The sequence below is a fragment of the Diorhabda carinulata genome, chromosome 7 (assembly GCF_026250575.1).
Source record: "Diorhabda carinulata isolate Delta chromosome 7, icDioCari1.1, whole genome shotgun sequence".
In the NCBI taxonomy this organism is placed as follows: domain Eukaryota; kingdom Metazoa; phylum Arthropoda; class Insecta; order Coleoptera; family Chrysomelidae; genus Diorhabda; species Diorhabda carinulata.
The window spans coordinates 1,676,688-1,704,350 of NC_079466.1; the positions used below are offsets into that span (position 1 = coordinate 1,676,688).

A 27,663-nucleotide genomic window follows, 5' to 3' on the forward strand; every position below is an offset into this window, starting at 1 on the left:
TCTTGGGGATCAAGTCAGTTTCGAATACCGTTATGTTCTTAGGTTTATTTTATATAAAGCGACATCCAGAAAATTGATTTCATAATTTTGTTTTATTTCTATTGTGAATAATAGAGTCAATTTTTTTTCTTTATCTTTTTTTTAGTTTGAGAAACAGTACCTATAGAATTATTAGGAGACACATTACAGAAGGATACAGAATAAATGAGAAAATGATATTACCATTTTTTATTGCCATGTATTTTTTCATGAACTAAGGATTTTAAAGTATATTGAAGGATTTTTATTTTGTAGAAATTTTGTAAAACATTTGTTAACAGAACGTTATCCGAGATATCAGATCAAACACAAACATTAACAAAAAAGTAAACTCTTGAAAGAGCCAAAATCTCTGAACCTCTAGACATCAATCATGCCTTCTATGAGTTTGAGCACTTTTATGTGCTGGGTCACGTAAAAATGAATCCTCCAACATTAAAAATTGAGGAAATTGATGAGCGATATAAAGATAAAAAAATACTAATAGAATCTTTTTGACTCAAGATAAAAAGTATGTTGGAAGTTTTTATCGTTGGGTTGTTCTAAAAAAAGTTTTTATGAACATTCCCTGTTATGTGATATCGATAACTTTTGTAAAACTTCCAAATGATCGTGAAAAGGAGTTGAATCGCTTGAATATAGTATGAATTATTCATGATTATCAACCACACGCACAATTATATACAGGGCTGTGCAAAATGGGTGGAATTCGCGACTCTATTATAAATTTCTAAAACATGGAAATCAAAAATTATGTACATTCGTGTACATATTGATTATATGAATTATATATTGAGAAAATGCTACACAAAAACCTTGATAAATAGATGAAAAATCGTCAAAAACAATTTTGAACTGCGCTATCAACGTTTTGTACTCAAATATTTAACGTTTACAATACTAAACTATATTCCTTTAGTCCTCCAGAATTTCCTAACAATGTTGTCTACCAGTTTTGATCCAAGTAAATTGGACGAAGTATAGAAGTATGTATTTATAAGCTACATATTGAATTTCAGCTTTTTCCATTTATACAAAAATATAATTTCTACTTTTTTAAATCTCTATGTGAAATTTTAATCTATTCATGACAAAATAAAATATGTTGGATCGATTATTTGATAATAAAAAGTATAAATTCAAATAAACGTATCTATTTCCCCTACATAGACTTAGACGTATTGAAAGTTATTTTGGAAATATCTCAATAAGAAGAACATAACAGGCTCACGTTCTTTGAAAACATTTCAGATGGAATGTCAATTTTGTATTTAATATCATCAATCACTTCAACATTTTGCGTGTTTTCAACAAAGCCGAATCTAAATTTGTTGACTTCGATGGAGATATTATGGAATAATTCTAGTTAGAAAATATATTTATTGAATAGTAACCCAAAAATCGATTGCTGGAGTATTTTCCTCAAATTATATTGAGATATATGATGAATAAGAATTTTTCGTGGGAAAATATGTTTCCAAATCATTCTATATCATCAATATTTCTGAGAGGGCTATGATTTATTTTCCATCATGAGCTTTTTCAATTGAAAATCGTTAAATTTTCTTGTCGCTAAAGAAATTTGATTATTACATGACTGAATAGACTGATAAACAGCTAAAAAATAGTTTCCAATCCATTCTGCCAATTCAATTTTAAATATTACTTTTGTCTCCCCATCACTACGGGTGTAAGATGTGGGTTCAGTTTCTTGCGGTTCTCTTCTATAAAAATTGTTCAATTTGCTCTCTATTCTCAGTGGCCTTGATGATTTCATTCATCCAGTTTTTCCTTAATCTTCCTTTACTTCAGCTCTTATTACTCTGGCTTCGAATATTCTTCCTATAATTCTCCACTCACACATCCCAACCATATTATTTCGTTTTTTTCTAATTGTCGTTTTACAGGCTTTTTATTTAATATATTATTGATTATGTGATCTAATCGAAAGAAATTTTATTTTTATTGTTAGTATCTTTTTCCATGTTTTTTAGTTGTTGTCCTTTATCTATCTACTATTTGGATGGAGTGTGTCTCATTTCTGAATCTGGCTTTTTGGTTTTATCCATTTTACTGTCCTTACAGTATTTTTTGAGTCCTTTGGATGCTTTGAGAATGCACTCTGTGACATATTTCAAAGAGGATTCAACTATACCAAAAAGTGGTGTCGATCGGTGGGGTTAAACATCAACCCGAATAAGACCTACCACGTTTCCTTCGTTAGGAAGAAAAAACTAAACCTCAAGACCATCAAGTTAGACGGGCAAGTCATTGAGTGGAAAACAGAGGAGAAAGGTCTGAGACACCCACTAGATAGTGAACTTCTCTGGAGCAAACACTAAAAGGGGATAATCACTAAAGCCAGTCCTGATGGTGTGCAGAAACTTCGCAGAGAGGAATTCGTTTTGTAACCCAAAGAACTTACAATGGAATATTTGGGGTACTAGAACTAGTCTGAATACCCATAGGAGCCATACAAGAAATGAGCATTAATGTCATTAAATAATATTCGGACGAATCTAAAGCAGCAAACAGAACTATAATAGGAGTGTACGGGATCAAAACCAAATAATCTAAAAGCCTGTGTAACATACCAAGCATTTTTCAAGCAGAAATGTATGCTATTGAGAAATGTATTCAGTTTAATCTAGAGAGGAACTATCGCAAACAGCGGATCATCATCCTGTCCGATAGCCAAACAGCTATTAGAGCTTCAATATCCAATATCATGAAAACCAAACTCATTTGGGATTGCCTAGGAGAATTAAATAATCTAGACAAGAAAAATGAAGCTAGAAAAATGGAGTAGCTAATAAGCTCACTAAAGCAAGTGCAGACAAACCCTTCATGGGACGTGAACCCTTCTATGGTATTAGCAACGGGACAAAAGAAAAAGCATTGGAGAAGAAGGTAGATTGGAGCAAAACCAATTATTGAGACAACCTCACAATAGCTTAGGCAATCAATGATTCCTCTGGGAAACTATAACCAGAGAAGATCTGCTGAATGTATCAATCTAAATGAGAACAATCTACGAATACCAACAGGAGTTCTATCGGGGCACTATTGTCTCAATAGATACCTAAAGACCAGCAGATTATGTGGCGTGAAGATTTTTCTGCAGAGGATGAAATCTATATCCACATTCTCTCGATGTGTGGAACACGACGTAATTCCAGAGCACTCCACCTAGGAGCATATAAAATAGAAGACGAAGATCTCTGGCAACTAGAGCCATCTGACAGTCTAGACTTTCCAAGAGGAGTGAGATCAGCTGTAAACACTGGATTTCCCAGTATGGTAGCTAGAAAGGGGAAGGTTTATGATACCTCTATATTTACATACACCTTTAACAGAACGTTTACAATCAAATATGTTCTCCATTATTTTCAGCTATAAAAAAATTATAATTCGAGGTACTTTGATTGATGATTCCAAACTGAATATCAAGATCTTTCAAAAGTTTTCCTCCATTCCGGATCTCTGTCGTCGAAAATTCTTATAAATAACAGTCTCTGATGACGTGTCGTCCGCAGTTAAAGGATGAAAGCACAATAACATAAACATAAATAATAAAATAAAGTTGACGTTTGTTTCTATGTTGAAAACTAAATTTTTTTAGAGTTATCACTGTAAAACTTCATATTGGAAAAAAATAACCATGCTAATTTCAGAATTCAATATTCTCTTTTCTATCGGAACGATAAGTTTTTTATTGCAAATTTATTTTGTATTAGCACTGTTTTCATCCACTATTGGACATTAGTTAAGAAAATATTTTACTACCCTTAAAGGGTTTTTCTTCTTCATCGCTTTAATTATCATAACAAATGAATATTGGTCGTCCTCTTCTACGTTATACATAAATTAGTGGCATAAATTTGTTCGAGTATGAGTAGTAATATTATAAATAATAGGCTTGTTGCTAATACAGCAAATACTTATGAGGCTTTCAAAAAACGAAGGATTGAAAAATACATCTCTGAAGTTTAATGATAAATGACAGCATTTTAGGAAGCCGCTTTGTTTTATTCATTTGGCTTTTGCCTGAAATAATACCACGTAGCTAGAAATAACATTCGATTAACCTTGCATTATTTGTATCACCTCTAATTTTATTTCCTTCATTTTCAATATTTTGTCAAAATCAATGAATCAATTGTGAAGTAATTTAGCTTTCAATCTGCTACTTTCAGCTTATGAATATCGACTTATTATTAGTTTTATTGAGAAAATTCTCCTGTGAATCAATTCTTCCGTTAGATATGGAAATAATAGAAATGAGTTTATAATATTTTGATAATAATCATCGACGTAATTTGGTTTAGTTGTAGAGTTGCTCATAATCATAAAGCACAACACTGCATATGACAAGCATAATTCCCTATTTTCACCCTGTTTAATCTCTACTTTATGCCAAATGCATACTGGATGCATTTATCAGACCATCTTTCATGAACAAAGGTTTAATTCCCAATTCAAACAATTCTCCTAACCACCTAGTCGGTGTCTAGATTTGTTATATACGATTCCAAATCTGCATTGTCTAAGCCGTATCAAGAATAACGTCATTGTAAGGTGCATGTATGGATGGATAAATAATTTATCTGTGTATCTACAAACGTAAGCAGATCTTGCGGGATTGGAAATTCCTCAAATATTTCAACGCTTAATACTATAAATACAAGTTCATCTCTCAAATTCAATTATTGTGAATGTATTTGAATGATTTCCTTGATGTTACTAAGAAACAAAATTCACGTTTATATTTTTTTGTCATCTACTACTTTGATATTTAAAGGAATTAAACACATCAAATCCTCCTCAAACTAGAAACACTTCAAATCAATGAATGTTATTATTATTCAATTTTAGCATTTTTGTGTGAAGTAAACCTGGAACAGGACGATTTTTATTCTTAAATTGACAATTCACAGTATGAAAATATTATCCTCCAAAATTCCTGTATTATTAGCACCCCCTTAAAAATTTCAAATAAGAAAGAGGGTCGTGTGACACCTTGTTAGAAAGGGACTTTGTTCAGCAATATAAAGATTGTTCAAATTCACGTATAATGAAGATAATGATGTCGCATTATATTTAGAATGTATCTTTGATTTAATTTACTCCACAATTAAATTTAATATTCAAAACGACCACCATTCACATCTTGATAATAATCGAGGCGGTTTTTGGAACTCTCGTCCAACATTTTGTTAATTTCTTCCGTTAACCTAACTTTTAAACCAGCAACATTGTCTGGTCTATTAAAATATACTTTAGATTTTGAATAACCTCTTAAGAAGTAATTGAGAGGAATCAAATCGGGAGATCGTTCCACGTCTTCCAATCCACTTATCGGGAAAAGCCTCGTTCAAATAATTTCTAACTCTACGTGCACGTGGAGCTCCGTCTTGTTGGTAGTTAATAGATCGATCTATCTCATTTGGATAATTAACATCAGGAAAAAGTATTTTTAATGTAGACACTAAGATGTAAATAAAAAAATCTGGATAAACCTCATCATTAACTGTGACCTCAAAAAAATGAGGGTTAATAATTTTATTTTTAATGATTATAGCCAGCCCAAACGTTAACTTATTTAGAATATTGAGTGTGAGCCTTAAATATCTAGTGAGGACTTTCTCTGCTCCAATATTTACCGTTCTATTTGTAAGCCGTTCCGTTTGAATGGAACGTCGCTTCATCAGAAGAAAATATTTTGCTTATGAACTGCAAATCTGCATTCATTCTGTCCATCATCAATTCATCCACAGCATTCTTGCTTTCTATCAGGATCATTTTAATTTAACCCTTTAACCAATTGAAGTTTGTAAGGGTGGTATTGTCGGCAAGTTTTCGAGTTGTTTCCTGCGGATTTTCCTCAATCTCTAGAAGTACATTTATTTTTTTTTTCATCAGTAAAATGAACATTTCTACCAGGTTGCTCAATATTTTTTACATGTCCAGTTTAACGAAACTTTTTTTCAATTTTGCTAACAGTAGACTGCGAAACGGGTTGACCAGGGTATTAATTATGAAAAATTTCACAAACCTCCTTTTGAGATCTTGTTTTTTTACCACAACCAATCATAATTGAGATGTCTATTCTTTTAGTCTCGGACATATGAGCCATAATTACATTTAATACGGTTACAAATATTATACTGACATCTTTTAGGAACTTTAATTAGATAAATGAGAGCAGCCTAACCTCAAATATTTTTTCTTGGTGTTTAGCAGAACAGATTCGAAAATACCTGATAATTTCTAAGTATATTTTAATAGATCATCATAGAGGTCATCAAAAATGTACGAGAATTCCAAAACCTCCTTGGTTATTGTCAAGGTGTGAATGGTGGTCATTTTTAATATTTAATTTAATTGTAAAGTACTTTGAAAAATGCATTCTAAATATTATGCGACATTATTATCTTCATTCTGCGTTGAGTTTTGTGATAGACACATTATCAAAATTTCACACCTTACAAATTAATTTTCTCAGTTATGATTGCACCAAATTTGAAAAACTTGATATCGCTGAACAGAGGACTTAAATCTCTTTCCACACGACCCTCTTTCTTATTAAAAATTTTCCAAGGGGTGGTTATAATTCAGAAGGAGGAGTATAATATTTATATACTGTAAAATGTCAATTTAAGAGAAAAAATCGACCTGTTTCAGGTTTTTTCCGCATAATACGTAAAACGCTATATTTGAATTCATCCATATTCATACATGTGGACCACATTGTATAATAAACTCAATTTAAAAAAGATAATCAGTTAAAATAAACATAATTTTCACGTGGAAGGGAATATTGTTTACACAAATACATATTTTTGAAGTGAAATTTCCAGCCGTTTGCAATTGACACTTCATAAACAACATATTTTTATGATTTTCCCTTCACTACAGGAAATTTATTTCATAATAAACTGTGTGACTGTCAAAAATATTGTTAATTTCTGCTGTCAAATAAAATATTCTTGAGTCGGCATTAAATTTTATTTCAATTTGTAACAGAAAACATTGTGTTGGAGAAAAGGCAACAAATCTCGTTGAATGTACATAAGAAAGTTCTTCATATACATAGTATCAGTCAGATGTTCTAAATAGTTCTAATTAGTATTCAGTTTTCAAATCTATTACAGAAAGTCCAAGTTTCGAAGGTATTCTCTAATCTCCTTCGTATGACATAGAAATCACATTACACTTAGTTTTTCAGTTATTAATTCTCCAACCTACCTTTTCAGCTTGTAACATTATTTTCTTTCGCTTCTTTAACGTTTTTTACGGCCATTTCTCAAAGGCTTCAGTCAATATTTTGGACAAGTCTTTCCATGATATTGATAATACTTAGCAGTTTATTGTTGCAAAAAGGAGAGAAACTAAAAGATCAAATAATGTAGATTGAGAAATAATTAGATATTATTTCGAGCAACACTATTAAGTAGATGTTAAAAAATTGAGCTAGATTCAATAAAAATGTTCTAAACTACTCGCAAATATTTCTAAAGTCTATTTAATATTTTGATATCTTCTTCTCTGAACTGTTGAAACGTTTATAAATAAAGAAAATGAATTTGAAGGTGTTTAAAGTTAGTAATTTGTTCTGAAGCATCACTCCTGGAAAATCCCTTTTATTCCGAATATACGTAAAAGCGTTCTAAGGGTTATTCTTTTCCATTTCAAGAGATCAAGTGAAACAAAACAAAAATTCTCTTTCGTAGAAAATTACCCATGATAAGACGAATAACAAAAGGAGCCTTGAGATGGATACTGAATTGCTGTGAAATGAAAATGAGATTATGAAAGCCTCATTTGATTGCTCAAAGTTTAATGAAAAATATTGAGAAATAAGGGAAATATGATTTGATATTATATAAGTAGTTGTATTCTATAAATCTTGAAACTGATTTTACAATTAAACTAAGTCCCAGCCTTTCAAAGGTATCCTGAATAAATTGTTGATAGAAAAACACATTTAGTAACGTTATAAAACCCATAATCGATTAGAAAAGGAAAATGGTATAGTTGATTCTTCCAGTCTCATTTAATATTTTGTTTTTGATGAGATGAAATGAAATTTTATCGAAAACCTGATAATGAACGTTGAAAACTCATTGAAAATTTCAATTCTCAATATATCTCTAGCCTCGTTTTTCACTACATTGTTTTCTGAATTTTCCTACATGGTTAAATATTATTTTTTGTTTGGGTATTCCCATAACCACACATAACCCTTAACGAAAGTAATACAGAAGACCACACTATGTCCAATTGGAATATTTCTAGATGGCTTGTTTCATTATCCAGTGGCAATCACGTCGTTTGAATGTATTTAGAGGAATATAGAATTTTTCAAATTATATGAAATACTTGTCACTACAAGTCCACCAGATGTTTCTTCTTATTTTTTCATATCTTTGAGTTCACGCAATGAAAAACTTTATCTGTTTTTTTGTCATTTCACTTTATTGAATTATCGAGTTTTCATTTTTCGTAACACAGTAAATAAATTCAAATAAAAGGTGATGAAATTCAAATATTATGCCTTCTATATCCACAAACTCATTTCATTTAATGTCATGCAGAAATAGACACAATCCAAATCAAAAAGTTGAGCGTTCAGCAATGGAGGAAATTTAATATAACTGACAATCTGTTTCCAAAAAGACTAATGGCTGTAGAAATTTCTTTCTTGCATTAGAAATGCGAGAAAAAGAAAATCTTTATTATCCCATTGAAAATATTGACATTTCAAATTAATGGAAACTGAGTATTCATTTGAATATTCCAAGGAAATGGCATAGTTGCTCCTGATAAATTATACAACTTTAGTTAGAATTATGAATTGCGTAATAAACTTTTTTAGTAATATATGAATAAGCCAGGTGAATTATTTTTTCAGATTATAAAGTCTCTCTGGTTAATCCAACGTTGAATCCATACTTATAGAAATGCTTCTATCGGAATCACTTATCTGGTGTATTGTGGTCTATTCTATGTCAAAAAATATTCCAAAACTTTCAGTACATTTCCTATTTTTTACAAAAGCGAGTCAGATAGAGCTGAGTCTGGTAAATATTGTGGTTACTTATAAAGAACTTTTAACAGCCAAAATCTAACGAATCAAATGTGTTGTAATCATAAAGAAGAATGGCTTTGGCTGAATTTATAGATACTAGAAAGTTTCTTTTTTCAAATCTCCAATACCATTTGCAAACAATTTATCCTCCTGTCCCTGAAGGCTATCGAAACGCAAGTCAAACAGTCTAATTATTATTAGCGTTAGTAATGTAAGGTATGCTCAGTACTCTTATTAGTTAGAAGAGATTATATAGAATGGAGACAAGTATTGAAGAAATGTTTGGCAAGATGGATTTTTCGTCAACTTCATTGAAATCATTTGGAATGGTAACAGTGGAATTTTTTTGAACTTGACTGTAATTTTTTTGATAGAACCTCTCTGAAGATGTAAAGTAGACTAAGATCAATTCACATAAGATAACTAATGTCTGCAGACGACCTATTAATATTTTCTAAGCAAAGAAAGAGCTACTGAACATAAAAGAGAAACGGAGTAATGAAATGGAATAATATAATCTGTAAGTTATAATAAAAATAGCGAACAAAGCTGTAGAGCAATAGAAGAAGAGCGTCAACAACCCAAAGTATACAGAGCCAATTGTGATTCCAAATGAAAAAATTGACAAAGAGTATGAACAAAACATTATCCACATACTGTACAGAGTATTTGTGAACAAAAATAACAACGTGGAAGATGAGGATACTAAGGAGAATAGCGGGTTGGAGGATCTAGATAAAACAAGGAACAATGAAATAAGACAAGAATGAAATGTAATAAGGTGAGTGCAGAAAAATAGAGGAACAGTTAAATTGGTTTGGACACATAGTGAGAATTAAAGAGGCGAGAAAGAAAATGGAATACGAAAATAGTGAACCTGTCAATAGGTACGTGGAAAAAATGGAAATGAACTGAAGATGATCTGAAGGAAGGGTGAAGGAAGTAAGAAAGAAAGAGAATGTTATAATGTCGATAGGAAGAATGAAATTGATGTGAAATATGATAGATATGTTAATATAAAGAATATAATGCATCAATAAGTATAAATGAGAATTTGAGGATTCATTATGATAAATCTATGATGAGAAAGAGAAGAAATGACCATTAAAAATGTAATTGTGGTTTGTAAAATCAACAAAACTAGTGACGTTGGAAATTTTATTCAAGAATATAAAGCATTAATAAATAATGAATCAATAACCAAGAAAATGAGACTAGTATTGAATGACTTTGGGCATTCCAAGACTTTGACGATTATTATGGTCGCTGGGAGGTAAACATAACCTTTGCTTAATATTGTTTGGATTGTGATTCTCGTTTTTTTCAATAGTTTTTTTGTACAAATCGTTCTTAGTTTTATATTCCGAATAAATAATTCATCTACTTTAACGTTTTTCTCCGAAAAAATTTGAGACGAGTAGAAATTGAAACTAATTAAATAAAAAATCGAATTGGAGAAATGACTAGTGAACGTCGCCTTCAGTTTTCTTTTTAACTTAATTTCAAACTGGCGGCGGCGTTCCGTATAATTCGTGGAATTGCTGATGCATACCTAAAATAATTAGTTAATTAAATTACTGATCTGAAATACTAAGACGAACATTTCCGAATAAGAAATTTGATGAAACGGAAACGATGTAATTCGATATCAGAGAATCCCGATACGAAGCAATAGATTCTAGAGTTTTTTTTTTGTTGAAAACGTTACGATGCTGGTAATTTTGTTCTTCGATTTCAAATGAGAGGTGAAAGACAAAATTTGAATTACAATGAACTTGGATCATGTGATGAATAATAAAATGATTTGAATGAATGAACGGAAAACTTTATCTGATAATGTTAAACATATATTTAAATATGATTAAAATATTATATCAAGCTCATAATCATATTCTAAACGGCACTAATTCTATCAATTCGAAAAGCTTGTTTATCCAATATTATTCAAACTAAACGGAAAACTATTATCGGTCAAATCGAGAATTTCATTGAAAACAAAACAAAAATTAGAATCTATTGAAAACAATTATCAGTAAACATAATATTCCTTTCAAGCTAAATTTGTTTCATATTCAAATTCAATTTCTTCGCTGTCCGCCATGATTCACCAAGTGAAAAAATGTAGTACAGAGAACTTCCTATACCAAATTAGGAATTCAAAGTTATATACCAGCATAACAATAACTTTATAAAATGATGTCGAGTGGATATTTTTTATTTGCGTCATTTACAGGTTATCGGAACAGCTTCATAGGTAAGAAGAACCCCTTATATTGGGGTAAATAACAGAGATACCAGGATCTACTTAACAAAATCTTAGAATTGGGTCTAGTTGAAGAGCCTTCATTCTAAAAGAATATCCAATTCTAGAAAACCTTTGAGGGATAGAGTGATTGATTAGGTCACTAAGACCCACAAGGCCTATCTGTTTTCAGTATGTCACAGTACCCAGAACCTTCTAATTATTTATCTTGACAATATTTATGCTTGAGAAACTTTTGGTTAATTTTAGTCATGTTAGGTGGGTCTAGAAGTTTGAAATATTTCGATACCTCGTGGCTGTCGTGGAAAATCCGCTAAGGGTAGTTGAACTTAATCATTGTCAGTGGTAGTATGCAATGGAGCAGCGACTTAACATTTTCTTAAATATAGGGAAATAGCGACGAAAGAAATATGTCTTAGCTGGTTTAGATTCTTCAGCGACAACAAGGAAATTAATTTAAAATCTTAAATTGAAATGGATTGAGCGAGTATAGAGCATAATACTAAGAGATCGACGACTGCATCGACAACCGCATAAACAAGGACATTGTTCCCAACTACAAGATTTGGACAAGACGAAGTTCTGTTCCCGATTTGTATCGCACATGTCAGACGAGTAGAAAGCGGATGGTACCTAGCCGCTGGAAATGTAATCTCATTTTTGGCTCAGCATGGCGTAACTGCTCATGATCTACTATTTTACTCCCTTGAGAGATCCTTTGTATTCCTTCAATACGTAGATCCTAAAAGAAACACGTTTTGCACACTTGTAGAACTAGTAAACACTGAAAGTAATGTTGTTTCTAATAGCGATTATTTTGGAATATAGGTAATAATTAGATGTTTGTGAGGAGTTTATAATTGCTAAATACTTTGTATTAACATAAATCTATTTATTAATTAAATGCAAGTTGCTGATTCAGGCAAATTATTTAATTGGATGTGATAATCTGCAGTGAACTTTGAGTTTTAATAGAATTTAAGAAAATAGTTCGAATAATCATCAATATGTTTAATTACTTTCAAGATCAAACCTGTAAATGGCGATTCTGCCTGAGTTTTTCTTTTATCTCTTTTCGCTAAGTAGTTGATATTTATTCAATGAAAAAATGTTTAAAATAATGCAAAATGTGTAAAATGCGGCAAACATCTCAAATAGTGGAAGAAAATAGTGTAGTAAATTCCAAATCCGTATTGCAGACAGAAGAATATATTGTGACTATAGATTCTTGATTCTATCATCATAGATCATCATCATATCAAGATCATCAGGATTTAACGAAGTGAAAGTATTGAGAAGCATTACCAACGCATACTACAACATAGGAACGTTGAGGTTATCCAACTTCTCAATAATACCAATTTAGTGGGAAAGCCTATTAGGATCAAGCCGTTTGAGTTAATAAGCTAGTTCAAATGACGGCGTTAGTTGAAAGCGAAATATTGTGTAAATATTTAACGATAATGCTGATAAAATTACTAAACAATAAGGTATACTAATGAGTTAAACCTTAGCATTTGAGAGTTTCCACGTTAGTTAAGATAAGTTAGAAAAAATTGCTTATCGATTTTCATGATTAGATTGTTTTGACAGAAAAATACCATTAGGGGGTATTTCTTTAAAAAAATCTAGCTGTTTCTAAACGCTCACCGGTGGTTATCTACGTTGGTAAGAGGGAATTTAAGAAAATTTCAGATATTGTACCAAGTGCAGAAGTGAAAAATCAATGAATATAATCATAAATAGAATCATTCAGTGATTTCAGGATTTATTTTAATCAAAGTGCTAGGTGTTTGTTATTATGATATTGGGAGTTTCTGAGCAATAGTCTATGGGTCACATTTGTGGTCTCATTTCATTTGTTAGATCAATTATGATTGTTTGAATCATGTTTGATTTGTGACTGTTGGGTACACGGGGTGCTGCGGGATTTGATTAGAAAAATCCAGGAGTGAGTATATGACGTAAAAATAATGCTGTGATATGGTAACAAATTCCTCATACGTCGCCTCGTTTCTGAGTTATAAGTTGCGAAACTTATATTTGAGTATATTTTCTAACTTATACATTCGAACATTATGAATGTTCAACGGATGATTACGTATGTCCATGTAGGGTATTTGACGAGATAAATAATACTACACTACTATCTGAAAGCCAGGGGCGGCTTCTCTAATGGTTTCCGCGTCATCTACCGAATTTTTTGCATCAAGTCCCGGAACACCCTGAATATGTCTTCTACCTGTTGAAAGTTCTAACAGAAATGAAAAAAATACATGTATCAAGTAATTTTCAATAAATCATTATAATTATATGCAATAATATGAACAAAAAGTTCTTAGGTTCATAAAACACAATAACCTTGTTTATCACTAAATGGAGTTCTCATAATTGCCGGGGCTGCCGACTGTTCAAATTCTGCATAATACTTTCGTAAATTATAAAGGTGATACCAACTTCCGAAATAGCGCGACATGAACGTGGAATTGTTCCTTTATAGAATGATAACGGACCCTCATTGATCATAGTTTTGATGAAGCAGTCTAGGATACCTTTATACTTCACGGCATCGATCGCTTGCATTCGAGTTTTGACGACATCTAAAGGATTATTTACCAAAACTGAAACGAATCCTGCTAATCCACCAAATATACCGATCATATATTTTGGAATGGGTTTCTCTACGTCATCGCTTCTGTACCAATTTTTACACGAGTTCATCACCCAGAATCGAGTGGCTTGACTTGTACCTTGTTTGGCGACGGTTGCTGCAACACCTTTATACATACCTCTTATTCCTTGTTCTTTAAAAATAATTCCCAGACCGTAAACTAGTTTGTTGTATCTAAATGTTTCCAAACGTTGATCCTCAATGAATTTAACTTTTATAGTTTCCACTGGTGTGACAATCAGTAAACCTTCAGTAATACCCGCTGCTAAACCACATAAAGTAGTTTGTGCCAAGTTGAGTTCATAACATCCTGTTGCTTGTAACAACTGCTCTTTATACAGTTCATAAGATCCAAATCTAATAACTGATTTCGGTATAGATCCACACAAGAGAATAGATAGTCCTCTATACAAGCCAGTCACGCCATGCCGTTGTACTGTACTATTAACACAATCAAAAATACCTTTATATAATCTCTTATTGTCTCTTCCGTCTAGTTGAATTTGTGTTTTGACGTATTCTGTTGGGTAGGTTATTAATGTTTCTATGCAAGTGACAATCCCACTGAAAAGGATTGCTTGTATATAAAAATATTGACTGACGGGTTTTGCAGAATCGATGTACCTGGGCTTCTTAAATGGAGAAATAAATGCTTTATTTGACGATGGATCGGCCATTTTTCTGATAATAGTTGTGACATTTTGATATTTTTATGACACCCCATACCAACATAAAATTTTGACAAGAATTTCAGTTCGTTTGATTGAAGTATTATTATTTTTCTTCCTTTTATACTATCTTGGTGGTGTAGTCAAATTATTTTTGATTACTACTATTTGCCGCTTTGTTCGCTCTAGACTTGATCAATGGAATGCATATGAACAAACGATATGAAGTTCACTTTATCTTAGTCTGTATGATGAAGGCTGTTACTTCTTGATTAAAAATTACGATTAGTATTTTAGATTCTCTTCCTAAGAAGCGCCTTTTTTATACCAATGTAAATTATTTGAGCTTGAGCGAATCTTATGGTTCGTTTGTATTTCAAAAACTTTTATCGTTTGTGCTTCTCGATAAAAAAGCCAAAAGCTAGAAGACGAGAATTATTTTTCTTACAATGTTCCAGTTGTTGTAAGGTTGATGTTTCCCAATAGAGGCGACGAACAAATTGTATAAAACTTTGGCAGTCGTCGTCATGTATGGTGTTTGGGATGTGGACGATCAGGTTTTGCTTTGAACGTATCGCTAACACGGGGGATTGGCATCTTCAGAAGCTGCGATTAGTTCGACTGCTAAGGAACAACATTATCCATGTGGAAAGGGGATGTTTCAGTCAAGAGCCTGATGTATAAATTTTTGTTTTAATATTATTCCATTATGAGAAAACGGCAGAAAAACTGCAGCATCGACGATTGAATCATGACGTTGTATGGATCTTCTTTCTGATCGTCAGGCAGAGTCCGAGAAAGAACCTTCGCAACAACCCTTCTCCTTCTATACAAGACAACTGACTTCTAACTGACAGTTGAGTTGCGTTATCTAACGTCTTACGAAAGAAATGCCGTTCCCGAAGTATGTGTGACATTATTGTTCTCCAAATGTATAGTAAAATTGACACAACACTATTTTTTTGGTATTAATTATTTCCATACAAATTTATTAATGTTTAATAATGCTTCATGGGCTATTCATATCAATATTCACTCTTAATAGAGTTGAGTCAAGCTCTTTTCTTATCAAACAAATCTTAATGTTTCTTCTCTTAGAAAATTTCTATGTCGTAAAAAACTCCATTACAAACATTTACGAGTATTTCAGACTGGTACCTCACATGTTCAGGAAAAACAACTCTTACTGATAATAATTTCTCATCTAAGAGGTTCAGCAATGTTTGAGTGTTAATTGCCCATCAATTTTAGAGCACATACAAAACTCACTAATGCTCATCAACGTCCAAACGACCATTACATTCCATTTTAGTTGGAATAAAACTTTTAAAGGCTATGAAAATAATTATATATAGATATTAAAAAACATCATTAAATTATTTTATGATAATTGATATTGTAATGTTTTTTCTAATTTCTATTCGTGCGGCTAATTATTAAACACTGTCTTCTACGTTCTTAATTTATTTAAATACTATACACTACACTATTTATTAAAAACTGAACTGAACTGCGATACAAAAAATTGTCTATATATCACAATAAACCTAGTTTAATGTTGGAGATTTGCTTGCAGATATATGAATACTTTGAAAATTGATTTATAACTTACCATTTCGAGAAAATATATGTTAAAATCATGTCAATTTTGAGAGTATTGAATATGGGAAAGTATATGAATAATTAATTGGAGCACGAAAGTTGGATTTTTAAAATTCTAATATTTTCGGTTTGATACATAGTATTGTATCAATTTCCAATTCAATCATTCTTCATCACATTCCACAAGAGAAAACACAAAAAAACGCGTTCCTTCAAAGTTCATTCCGAATACTAGTGAGACAAAATAGGTGAATAGGTCTCTCTCTGTTATATCGAAAATCTAATACAAAGCATGTGCTCTAAGATAGGAAGAGAGGAATAGGTAAACATAGTAAAGTGGATAAATTGTCCTTTGGCGTGTACTTACAGGATATATCCAGCAAAATGTGTTTATTTGGTTGAAAGTGAACAGGACTCTGTAGCAAACTAAACAAATTAAGTTTCCATTTAATTCCGTTAGTAACGTAATAACTTTTAATACAGGCGTAGATAAAAGTTAAATTACAGTGTACACGTCTCATCATAGCTTTGCACTCTTGATTTGAAAATAATAATGCTGAGATGCTATTTTTGGTCTGTCCTGTTTTATGGAGTTGAGTCCTGGACCCTGAACGAATAATGCGGAACGAATCCAGATATGCATTACTCCCAGCAATCCTACAAGGCAAAATAATTGAAAAAAGAGGTCCAGTAAGAAGACACACATCCTGGCTTAAAATTAAGAAACCCGGTTCAATAAAACCTTTCCTCAAGTCTTCCGCGTTTCCATTCCACAGTATAAAGGCTGCCATGAAGTTCACTTGAGTTCTCCAAAGAAGAAAACTTGGATATCGATACACGCGCCGGGCACGTCAGGTAGTAGTAAATATTGTGTTCCGTAAGATCATCACCAACATTTCAATAAATTTCTACCTAGTATAATTCTATAGGTTGAAGAATCACAAAAAAATCACACATAGTGAAGTTAGACGAATATGATGGAAAAATCAATTTCACGTAGAAATTTAACAGCTACTGAGGAAGAAACCTGAGTAGATAACATTTTTGGTAGACTATTCTATTGTTGGTAAGTTTTCGTGAATCCATGAAAGAATACGATTTATATCTATTATTCATCATGATTCAAGATGATTACGTAAAATCGAATTTACTGTTGCGGATCAAACACCATCTTGAAGCTTCCTCGATTTCCTAGTATTAAAATGTTTCCAGAAGGAACTAAAGAGTATGGTTTCTGCACAAAGCGATATTCATCCTTTTTTATATTGACTTCACTAGCAAAATACAGTTGCAGAGTGGTGTTTTGGAAATAGGTGGATAATAAATTGATGTCATCAATTTTCTAATGTGACGTCTTAGATATAACTTTGGGTGGGTATATGAGGTAACATTGGTTTGCTTTCATTGAGTATAATTATTATCGATAACTGTCTATATTTGTTTTTGCATTTAACTTGAGTTATTGAAATGACGGATTATAATAATTCTCATAATCAGAAGTATGTGCGCCACTGCTCATACAGAAGTACGCGCGTGAGATACACGGCCAATATATGTTTGAACGGGTAAAATGGCAATCGATAAGTGCCGTGAATGAGGTGTAGAAAGAGCAATAATTCTACTCTCGGACTCTTCCAGATACGGATATTTTATTATGTGCCTTTACCGTACTTTACTAGAATTGAATCGATTTATGAAAATAGTGGTATTTGGAGACCAGATACCGTTAAGCCTCTGAGAAAACATAATTTTAAAATAATTTTCATCTAGGAGTTTGATATGTTTTTCAAAAGAAAAAACTAGTAATTTCCTTGATTAAGACACATTTTTATAACACACTTTTCTTAATTTCACCTGTAATAAACGTTTCAATTTGCAGCGTTGACCGTTTCTATAAAAATTTTGTTTTTATGAATATTTGTAAGCATCAACTTCATAATTCATAATGGGTATTGCCGTCTTTATATTTCCTGCGTAAATGGTATAAGGTTTTCGACAACTTTGGTCGATTGAAATTTACATACATTGAGAGCCTTTGAGCTGTTGGAGTTTCAAAGGAATTGGAAAAACTATCATAAACTGGACAATTTTAGTTTCTCTTTCCAAGTTGGTTAGATTCATACGTATTTCAATATTGTAAAATTACTGAGATCACAGCTGTTCTGCGAAGTAAGGGATCTGAGAGTGGATATTGTTGGATCTCTATCAAATATATTGAGTTTATTTATTTTGCTACAATTTAGACAGCCAAAATAACAAGCCCACAATCGGTTTTTGCATATTCACGTTTAAAATAAACTTTACCTTTGACTGTTGAACGAGCAGGAGTATTATAGTAGATTTCAAACGTCAATTAAAACGGATAAGTGTTTATTTTTACCGGTTTTTTACGGTTTCATAGAAGGAAAAGACTTCTAGTGATTGATGAAACTGTGTTGAAGAGAACTTTCTGGATTCTTGTACAACTGGATAAAACCTTCTTATTGATTACAACCCAATATCAACAAATATTTTTTGTGGTAAATTGCATATTCCCAAAGCTTAACTCTCCTGATATCATTCATTCATTTCACGTGAAGATTCATAACACCGTTGACTTGATATATCTATATGCGCAAAAAATGCACAAAAGCCTCATCATGACTGGAAATATATAATTTATTACTATTAATAAGCCAATAATTTTTTAAAATCATACGAACTCGGTCACTGATAATGATCGTGATGTTGGTCGTATTCTAATACGTTCTCGAAATCAAACTTTGGCGGTTTCGTCGGGTACATTTAAGTGGCGGCTAATTCTTTATATTCTTTTATGAGCTGCTTACATTATATTGTTTTTATTAGATACAATGTCTAAGAAGGCTTTTTCGTTTGATTGCGACAAACTAGAGGTTTCCAGTAATCGAAAAATATAAATTGGTATAAATTAGTTAAGCGATAATAGCGTTATAGTTTAGTAAGTAGTTAGTATATTTAGAGTTATTATTCAAATGAATTAAGTACGCATAAATTCAACTCTTTGTTTTGTAATTAAAATTGCTTAAATAAATAAGAAAAAAATTACTATAAAATACGCGAAGATCATCAAAATTAGAGCACATTTTGTAATTTCATGAATAGATTCAATACATGGGCACTTGGAAGAATACTATTTGGCAATGATAACCAGAGCAATGAAGAAATTTTATGTGTACGGTTGCATTATTGGTTTTGTCTTGCCTTTACAAAATTCTTGTTGTGTTAACCTGAAATAAATTGTACTATATCGTGACCTGCAAACTTAATTGTGAGAAAAATCAATTTCGGATAGGTACAAACGAGCAAAAAACAAAACCAGCAGATTTCGGTCTATAATTGTTTTGTTGCCTTAGATATTAAAATGATTTCGGGTCTATTTGCGCACCCAATTCATGAAACTATCAATGATTTTTTTAAATCTTCATTTTAATTTTTCGGTACCAAATCAAAAAGCTAGAAACAAAATAATAGATATATTTATGTCAGTTATACTTTGAAAATTTGGGATAAATCGAAGATTTTTATATTTCCATAAAACGCTTTTTATAAGCTTTTCTTTCATAATTTTTTAGGGGGCTCTCTTTCCAAAGACCTGCAGTAATCCACCGTTATGTCTCTTTGATTGTCTCTTTAGATCTTGGTGGAACCGCTCTCCTTGTTCCTCCTCCTATAAATTCCTAAATTATCCGGAAATTTAACCAGATGATAGTTCGTAAAGTCTGAAAGTTTATCAGCATATTTAGCACAATTTCTTTATAATTTGCTGCTTTATGGTTACCTAGGAAATTTTCGACAACCAAAACAAAACTTTCCCAAGCTTAACTTTCTGGAACAGTCATAACTTTGATAAATTCTGACCCTTTCATCAACTGCCGTATTTGGGACTATCAAATATTCTACTCCAATTTTTCCATACTAAGCTTCAGAAGTTTTCTACGAATATAATAAAATTTCTTTATCATACCTAATATGGAATGGTGGAAGTATGATTTTGTATCTGCTCACAAGCAGTCGAAGAATTTCTTGAAGGCCAAGCATCTTGTTCCTTGTTGTGTATCCATTTGTTGGCAAAGTAAAAAATTAACCATCTTATCTTGTAAATGGGCAATTGGAGTTGATGGATATTTATTTCTTTTGTGCAATGAGACGCATTTCAAACATTTTCATTACAATATACTAATCTTTCATTTTCACTAAAAAATTCGAAAAACTTTTTTCTCGTGTTCTGTATGCTTTTTCAATTTTGAGGCTAATAGTTCTCCTCCTTGATAAATTGAGATCACATATTAAATAATTGAATTCATATTGAGAGAATAATTTCGACGCAGATGTTTCACCCTCCCATTTACTTCCATTGGTAGACGCTCCCGATTTCTGTGCATGCGAATTATTTTGCGTAGTCAGGCCGAGGAAGACTTTCTCTGTGAAGAACTGGACATTTTGTATTCTGTTTAGTTTGCGTGTCTCCATGTTTGATTTCAATTGAAACATATTTGTTTTTTCTATAACCGTAAAGACTTAACACAAGACTTACAAATCTTATTAGGTGCTTTTGAATTTGTTCATTTTCATACTTTCTTCGTGACAAGAGGAAAATTGAATTTCATTCTTAACAAGCCGATAATTGTACAAAATATAAATTACGGAAAATTCATGAAAATTGGAGCACATTGAGAACTTTTATGAATTTATTCGTAATCTGGATACTTGAAAACGTAAAAATTTGCGATGACATTCAGGGCAACAAAAAAGAGCTGTGTAATCTGGAAAATAAAAAATCGATGCGTTGAATAAACATTTTTTAGGGTTCAGATATGAAATGCAATTAATACTTGGATTCCAATGTTGCGGTAGCTTTATATGTTTACCAATGAATAGATATCATCAAATGAAAAAAAAATTAGTTCATATTGCTGATCAAAAATTTCAACCCAAACCAGATATTATCCTATATAGAAACTCTCAATTCATCCAAGTGTTATGGAAGTGTAATTGCATTTCTGTAATTTTTGTGATAATCATTTTTCATTTTGATGATGAAACGAAATATTTACTTTTATGAAATTGAATGTTTGTTTCACATTGTTATATGGTTTTTATTCAATAAAATTGTTTCATAAATAGAAGTACAATCAAAATTAAAACATGGTATCAAATTAAAAATTTCATACATATTTTGCCGAACTGTTTTCGCAGCTAAAGCTTTGAGATACAATCGCGCATTTTAATTATTCAAACCAAATATTGTTTTGTCATTTTTACGATTATAATTTCATTCCGCCAGAAATGGTTTCTACTTAGGTAGACATTGTTTTCTTTTCATCGGCTCCAATAGAATTTTTTGTATCAGTATTCGTCCTCATGATTCTGTTTTTGTATAATATAGAGAATACGATTCTTATCAAACATCTGTACGTTTATTATAATATACAAAACAGATGTGAATAATTTGTGATATCAATTTTTCGAAATGTTGAACATGACTAGGATTAGAGCATGAATTTAAAACTGTCAGAAAACAACATGCGGAAAATTAGGCTTTCAACTCCCGACCGGGATATGCAAGCTTTATTTTTCGCCAAAAACAAACGATAATTTCATACGGAACATAATTAAATGAATTTTCACGTCACTACTTTGTACTATATATTATAGTCTAGCAAATTAAAAATGAAATTAGTCAGCTACATTCTTCGTAAATAAATGGGTTCGAACACAATAACCACCTAACTTAGGATAGCAAATTGTATAAAAATAACAGCTGCTATTTTGCTAACGATTTATAATTTCAACAAATCATGACATGACATTTTTTCTAGTGTACCTATAACGTTGAAACATACAAAATAATAAACATATGATATGATTCCCACCTTTTTTTTGAGCGAAGTCAACATTATCTAGTATCTAAAATTCGAATCAGCCGTACAGGATGTCCCAGAAGTGATAAAAGAAGTCAAACATTCAATTTTTTTAGAACAATGAACTATATTGAAATAATGTTACATTTACGGAGGTCTCGCCATTTTTGAAATATTCCATTTTTGGCGATTTGTCTGTTTCCGACCTAATAAACAAACGTAATTATTGTTTGGAGCAAGCTCGACATTTATAATCACAGTCTTGACTATTTCGTCATTTTAAGAGTATAATAGTGGATCCCGGCTTCATCAACAGTTATGAATCGGTGTAAAAACTCCGACTCATTCGGTTTAATCACCAAAAATGAGGCCTGGGTGTTTATTCAAATGCGCTTTTAGTACAAAGTGAAAAAATAAAGTATATGAATAACAATGGTCTCAAGCTTCCTCATTGTCTCAATCTCATATTTTTATTTTCGATTCATAAATATCTTATATTTTCTCTCCAGATACTTTATCAAATTCCTGTTCTGAGTCTTTTCTTGTATTGCTATTTTCGTCATCTGTTTTATAGTCAATATTTGATTGAGGTGCTTCTTTTATTTGGAACCCACTCTCAGATTCTTCGACTGTGTCTTCCTCTCTTAATTTGATTCGTATATCTAATATTTTTTCATAAATATCTTATATTTTCTCTCTAGGTACTTTATCAAATTCTTGTTCTGAGTCTTTTCTTATATTGCTATTTCCGTCATCTGTTTTATAGTCAATATTTGATTGAGGTGCTTCTTTTTATTTGGAACCCACTCTCAGATTCTTCGAGTGTGTCTTCTTCTCTTAATCTGATTCGTATATCTAATATTTTTTTCTATCGTTTCCATCGCTGTACTAATTAATGTTATTACTTGGTAGAAATTGCAATCTTTTACATCACCTTCTCTGAAAATTGAAACTATCAATGTCTTCTGCTGGTATGTTAGGAGTGACTTCTATAACTTTATTGAAAATATGTATTTTCCTTTTCGACTCATATTCTTCATCATTTCTGGAGTTACTTGTCATACCCAGGTGCTTCTGCATATTCTATCTCGTTTTTGTATTTGTACAAAATTGTTCTGTTTGTTTTGGCAAATTATTGAGTAGTTACTGGTAATATTGTTTCCAACTTTGATTGATCTCCTCCTTTTTCAATATTCTCCTTTCATATTTTTAACAAAATATATGTCCTGCTGTTGTCCCCTTCTTATATTTCTTAAAGTTTTACGAAAAATATTTTCAATCTGATAAAACTCTAAACCACATGACATAAGCGAGTTGAATTGTATCGACAGAATATGAGTCCTTCTTTTAGATTGGTGCAGATATTTTATATGTTAGTCCCCTTCGCAACTATATATTTATGTTTAGTGGGCTTTTCATCTATAGAAATAATTTTATATATCGGTTATATTCACCACTCCTATTCAGTTTGACTAATTGAAAATCTACAATTTAAAATTCGATTGAAGATTGTTGGAAACAATTACAAAATACATAGAGAGGCCGCAAATATTTTTAATAATAGACATACTGCATAGAAGTATTAGGCATTCAACAGTTACAAAAATTTTGGATAAATTTAAGGCTAGTAGAAGTATAGGAAATAAATTTAAGAATAAACGCAGAAAAGGGGTTGCGAATGAAGACACTGAATTTGAAGTGATGCTTTCTGTCGTAGAAGACCCAAAAATGTCATTAAGAAAAAGGGTCTCTACAATCCAAACTACTTCAGTAAGTAAAGATACAGTGGCAAATATTTTGGAAGGTAATAAATATCATGCATACAAACCACAATTAATACACACGTTACTACCAAGGATTACGATATTCGTTTTGAATTCTGCGTTCTGATCCAAGGAAAGTTGGATGAAGACCCGTTTTTTACAAGTGCTATAATAGTTTTCGATGAGACAACATTTTCTTCAAACGGAACCGTCTCATCTCAAACTTGACGCTGGTGGTCTAACAGTAATCCAAACTTTGTAATAAAAACTCGAAACCAATATTCTTTTAAAACGAACGTATGATGTGGTGTGTTCAGAAATAAATTAGCTGGAATTTTTTTTTTTCGACAATACTTACAATTAGGTATTAGAAAATCAAGTGTGTGATTTTTTGCACGACCTTCTGTTACCAGAACGTGTGGCAATTTGATTCCAACAAGACGGTGCTTCCATCCATAGTACATTAAACGTTAGAGTACTCCTTGTAAATATTTTGATTGATTTGACTCCCCTTGACATTTTTATGGGGTTACTTGAAGCTGCAGGTTTATCAGTGAGGATCATTTGGTGATGTAGACCATTTAGAGATGATTATTTATAAAGAATACCAAACAATTACTCCAAAAATTTCTGTTTAATAAGTATTCTTTCTATGGATATTTCAATTTCTACAATAAATAATTATTATGCATTCATTACGTTTGAAAACTGCAAGGTTGTTCAAAAACAGTGATTAATAGAAAGTTTATCATATTTTCAAGAGGTAAGAGAGTTAAACCGTATCCAGCCATAATAATTAATAAGGAATGGTTAGTAAATAATCACAGAACCTGAATTTTCATAATAAATGGCTGTAATTGCATATAACTTTCAATTCAAAACAACTTTACCCTTTAACATTTTTCTGAATTTTGAAAAATAAAGATACTTTCCTATTGCACAAAATTCAAATTTTTCCAAAAACCTCGTTTACTGCTTCAAAAATTAATATCTGATGGTTGCATTTCAACTTTTGGACCATTCAGAACTTTTCATCAAGTATAAATTTTTCACATAAAACCACTAAAAAGTTATTCATATGGTTCCACCTTAAGTAGACACTGTATATTTCAATTAGATTATTTCCATCTTCTAAACGGCGTGGGCAATATCTAGGACCTCCTTTAGCGTGATACCACTGTCGAAAAAAAATCTTATTAGCTGCTAACCGCCTAGTGGTCCCTTATGGGTACAAGCAAAAAAAGTGTTTACATAAAAAGCAACAAAACAGAAAGAATTAATTTGGTCTTTTAGATCGATTCTACAGCATTTTACCTAGACTTAACACAAACTAAATTTGAAAAAAATCAAAAAATAACTACACAGAATTATCCACACCAACTTGAAATCCATTTTTTCACGTTAAATGAGTTACACTGATTTTCTAAATCATGAACAAATTACTGAAATAAGTGAAATCTGCGCAAATCCACTAGAAACGCTCTCTCTGTGAATTATTTGAGCAACTAACTGAACGAGTTTAGGATCACTGTAAGAGAATCACAGATCCCACCATTTACATACTCCCACCTTTAATGGGTCAATATGGTCATCCTCGTTAATAGGTTAATGTATGGGCTGGAGTAGTGTTAATGTGAAGACAGCAGTAGTGGGTAATAATTTAGTAGGTCCATATTTTTTGATAATAAACTGAATGGTCAGCAATGCTAAGAATGACGATTTCCCACCCATGTTATGTGATATGCTTTTGAACAATCGTAGAGACATGTGATTCAAGCACGATGGAGCCCCTTCCCACTTCCTGAATTATGTAAAAAATAATCTTAATTACATTTTTCCTAATAGGTCGATTGGCCGGGGAAGCTCATTAGCATGGCCCCCACTTTTCCCTGAATTGAATACAATGGATTCAAAGATATCTTTGAATCTTGGTATATGGCACAACAGGAAACACAAGAAACGAAATGATCGATGGAATAACCTTCCATTGTGACACTATAAGGCAGAATCTCGAAATTTTTTTCCAACTTCAAAGAAATTTTCTCCGTAAACTCCGGTATGTAGAAGTGCAAGTAGCCCACTTCGAATATTTATTATAGTTTGTAGTAGTAGCACGATGTTCGATAGTTCGACAGTTCAGTTAGAAATGTTCGATTGTATTTTAATACCTCTTGTAAGTATTTTCAATGAATATCATAATTTTCTTTGGAATGTCTTTTTCGATTGTACAGGTGGTCTCCGTAAAATTTCTGAATTGTTAATTCATTGGAAATTCATAATGTTCGAATGTACTCGAATATAAGTTGTGATTTCGCAGTATATTGTATATAATTGCAAATTTTTACATTTAAATATTATTAAATGTGAATAATAATAAAAATGTCAATGTCAAAAAAGGCTGGAAAATGCTAATCTAATCTACAATCTAATTCTACCGCGTTAATTTCCCCTAACATCGTCTGTGAAGCTGGTAGATTTGAATTGATGACTTATTCAAACATTGGTTGTCATGCCAAAACATCGCACAGCTGCCAAATAACTTTCTCCATATAAAAATGATAAATTCCCAGCAATGTTCCAAAGTTACTTTCGTGTCACATAACCCGTTTAATATACTCTTGCCAATGTTTGATTGATGTATCATCATCACCTAATATCTGAACACTCTCGTCCCACCGCTGTCAACTACACAAACAACAGAGAAAAACCCCAACCGAAAACAGAGAATCATAATGGATGTGACTGTTCCTCCTCCAGTGAGAAACTTCACAAAAACGTAATTTAGGAGACGTCAAATGTCTCAAGTCTCGAATACGAATAAACAGTGTTAATGTGCACAGGGAGAAATATTCTTAAAGTTATTCCCCTGTGTATCCACTGGAGACCAGGATGAACCGATTTATAGACGATGCTATCTTACGAATAGCATGAATAAATTTATTATGTCCAACAGATATTTTATACTTAGCAATCAAGGTGTTCCACTGAAGAAAATAAATAAATCTTCGACTAAACACTTCTGTAACTTCTAGAAAATCTAACAGATTCTCTAGAGTTGTATAATGATACGGGGACCAGCTAACGAGTTCGTGAATTTTCAAATAAAATGCAAATTTTTTTGGTGAACAAGTTTCTTATTTTTACTCTGAGAAACTTTCTAGGAATTTCTTCAATTTATAAATATAAATAGTAACTAGTTCCTAAATCTGGGTTTAACACGGAAGCTTTTGCAGTGAGAATTGTACTCTTGCATTATCCTGGTGCACAAGAATGTTCCTCTTTAACAAATATGAATTATTAAACACTCGTTTCAATTATTAATTATAATATAGGTAATTGACTGTAACACATTTCAAAAGATTTCTTACATTTATTCAGCTCTAGAAACTCGTTTGATTTCTGCTGTGTGTTTTATTACAAAACGGCGCTAAATTTCGTCCATATTGAAGTTGAATAACTCCACACTATGCTCCCGCCTTTTTCTTGTACTCAAGCAATCTTTTGAGATTAAAAACTATTGAACTATGTGAGTTGCTTTTAGCTCTCCCAAAGAAAAAAACATGTATTATAGGATCTGGAAATCATGGTCGTTACTCGATTTGTCTGTAGCTATCGGCCTAAAAATATTACCCAAGAAGTTCCCATAATTTCCAACGTTGCGTTCTCAAAGGAACTATCAATATT

At 31.8% G+C, this 27,663-nt stretch overlaps 2 protein-coding genes across 2 annotated transcripts in view; both read right to left on the reverse strand.

Annotated features, from left to right (window-relative positions):
• The window catches only part of LOC130896315 (lachesin-like), a 435,638-nt gene that overhangs the window by 358,737 nt on the left and 49,238 nt on the right, over window positions 1-27,663 (reverse strand). The gene's annotated exons all lie outside the window — the stretch shown is intronic.
• Window positions 13,680-14,812, reverse strand: LOC130896314 (tricarboxylate transport protein B, mitochondrial-like). The gene has a single exon (XM_057804321.1). It carries the CDS (start codon window positions 14,739-14,741, stop codon window positions 13,779-13,781), a length of 963 nt encoding a protein of 320 aa, XP_057660304.1. The 5' UTR covers window positions 14,742-14,812; the 3' UTR covers window positions 13,680-13,778.

Excerpts from the sequence above, each read along its gene's own strand:
- LOC130896314 (XM_057804321.1), bottom strand. The coding sequence starts at position 14,741 with ATGGCCGATCCATCGTCAAATAAAGCATTTATTTCTCCATTTAAGAAG.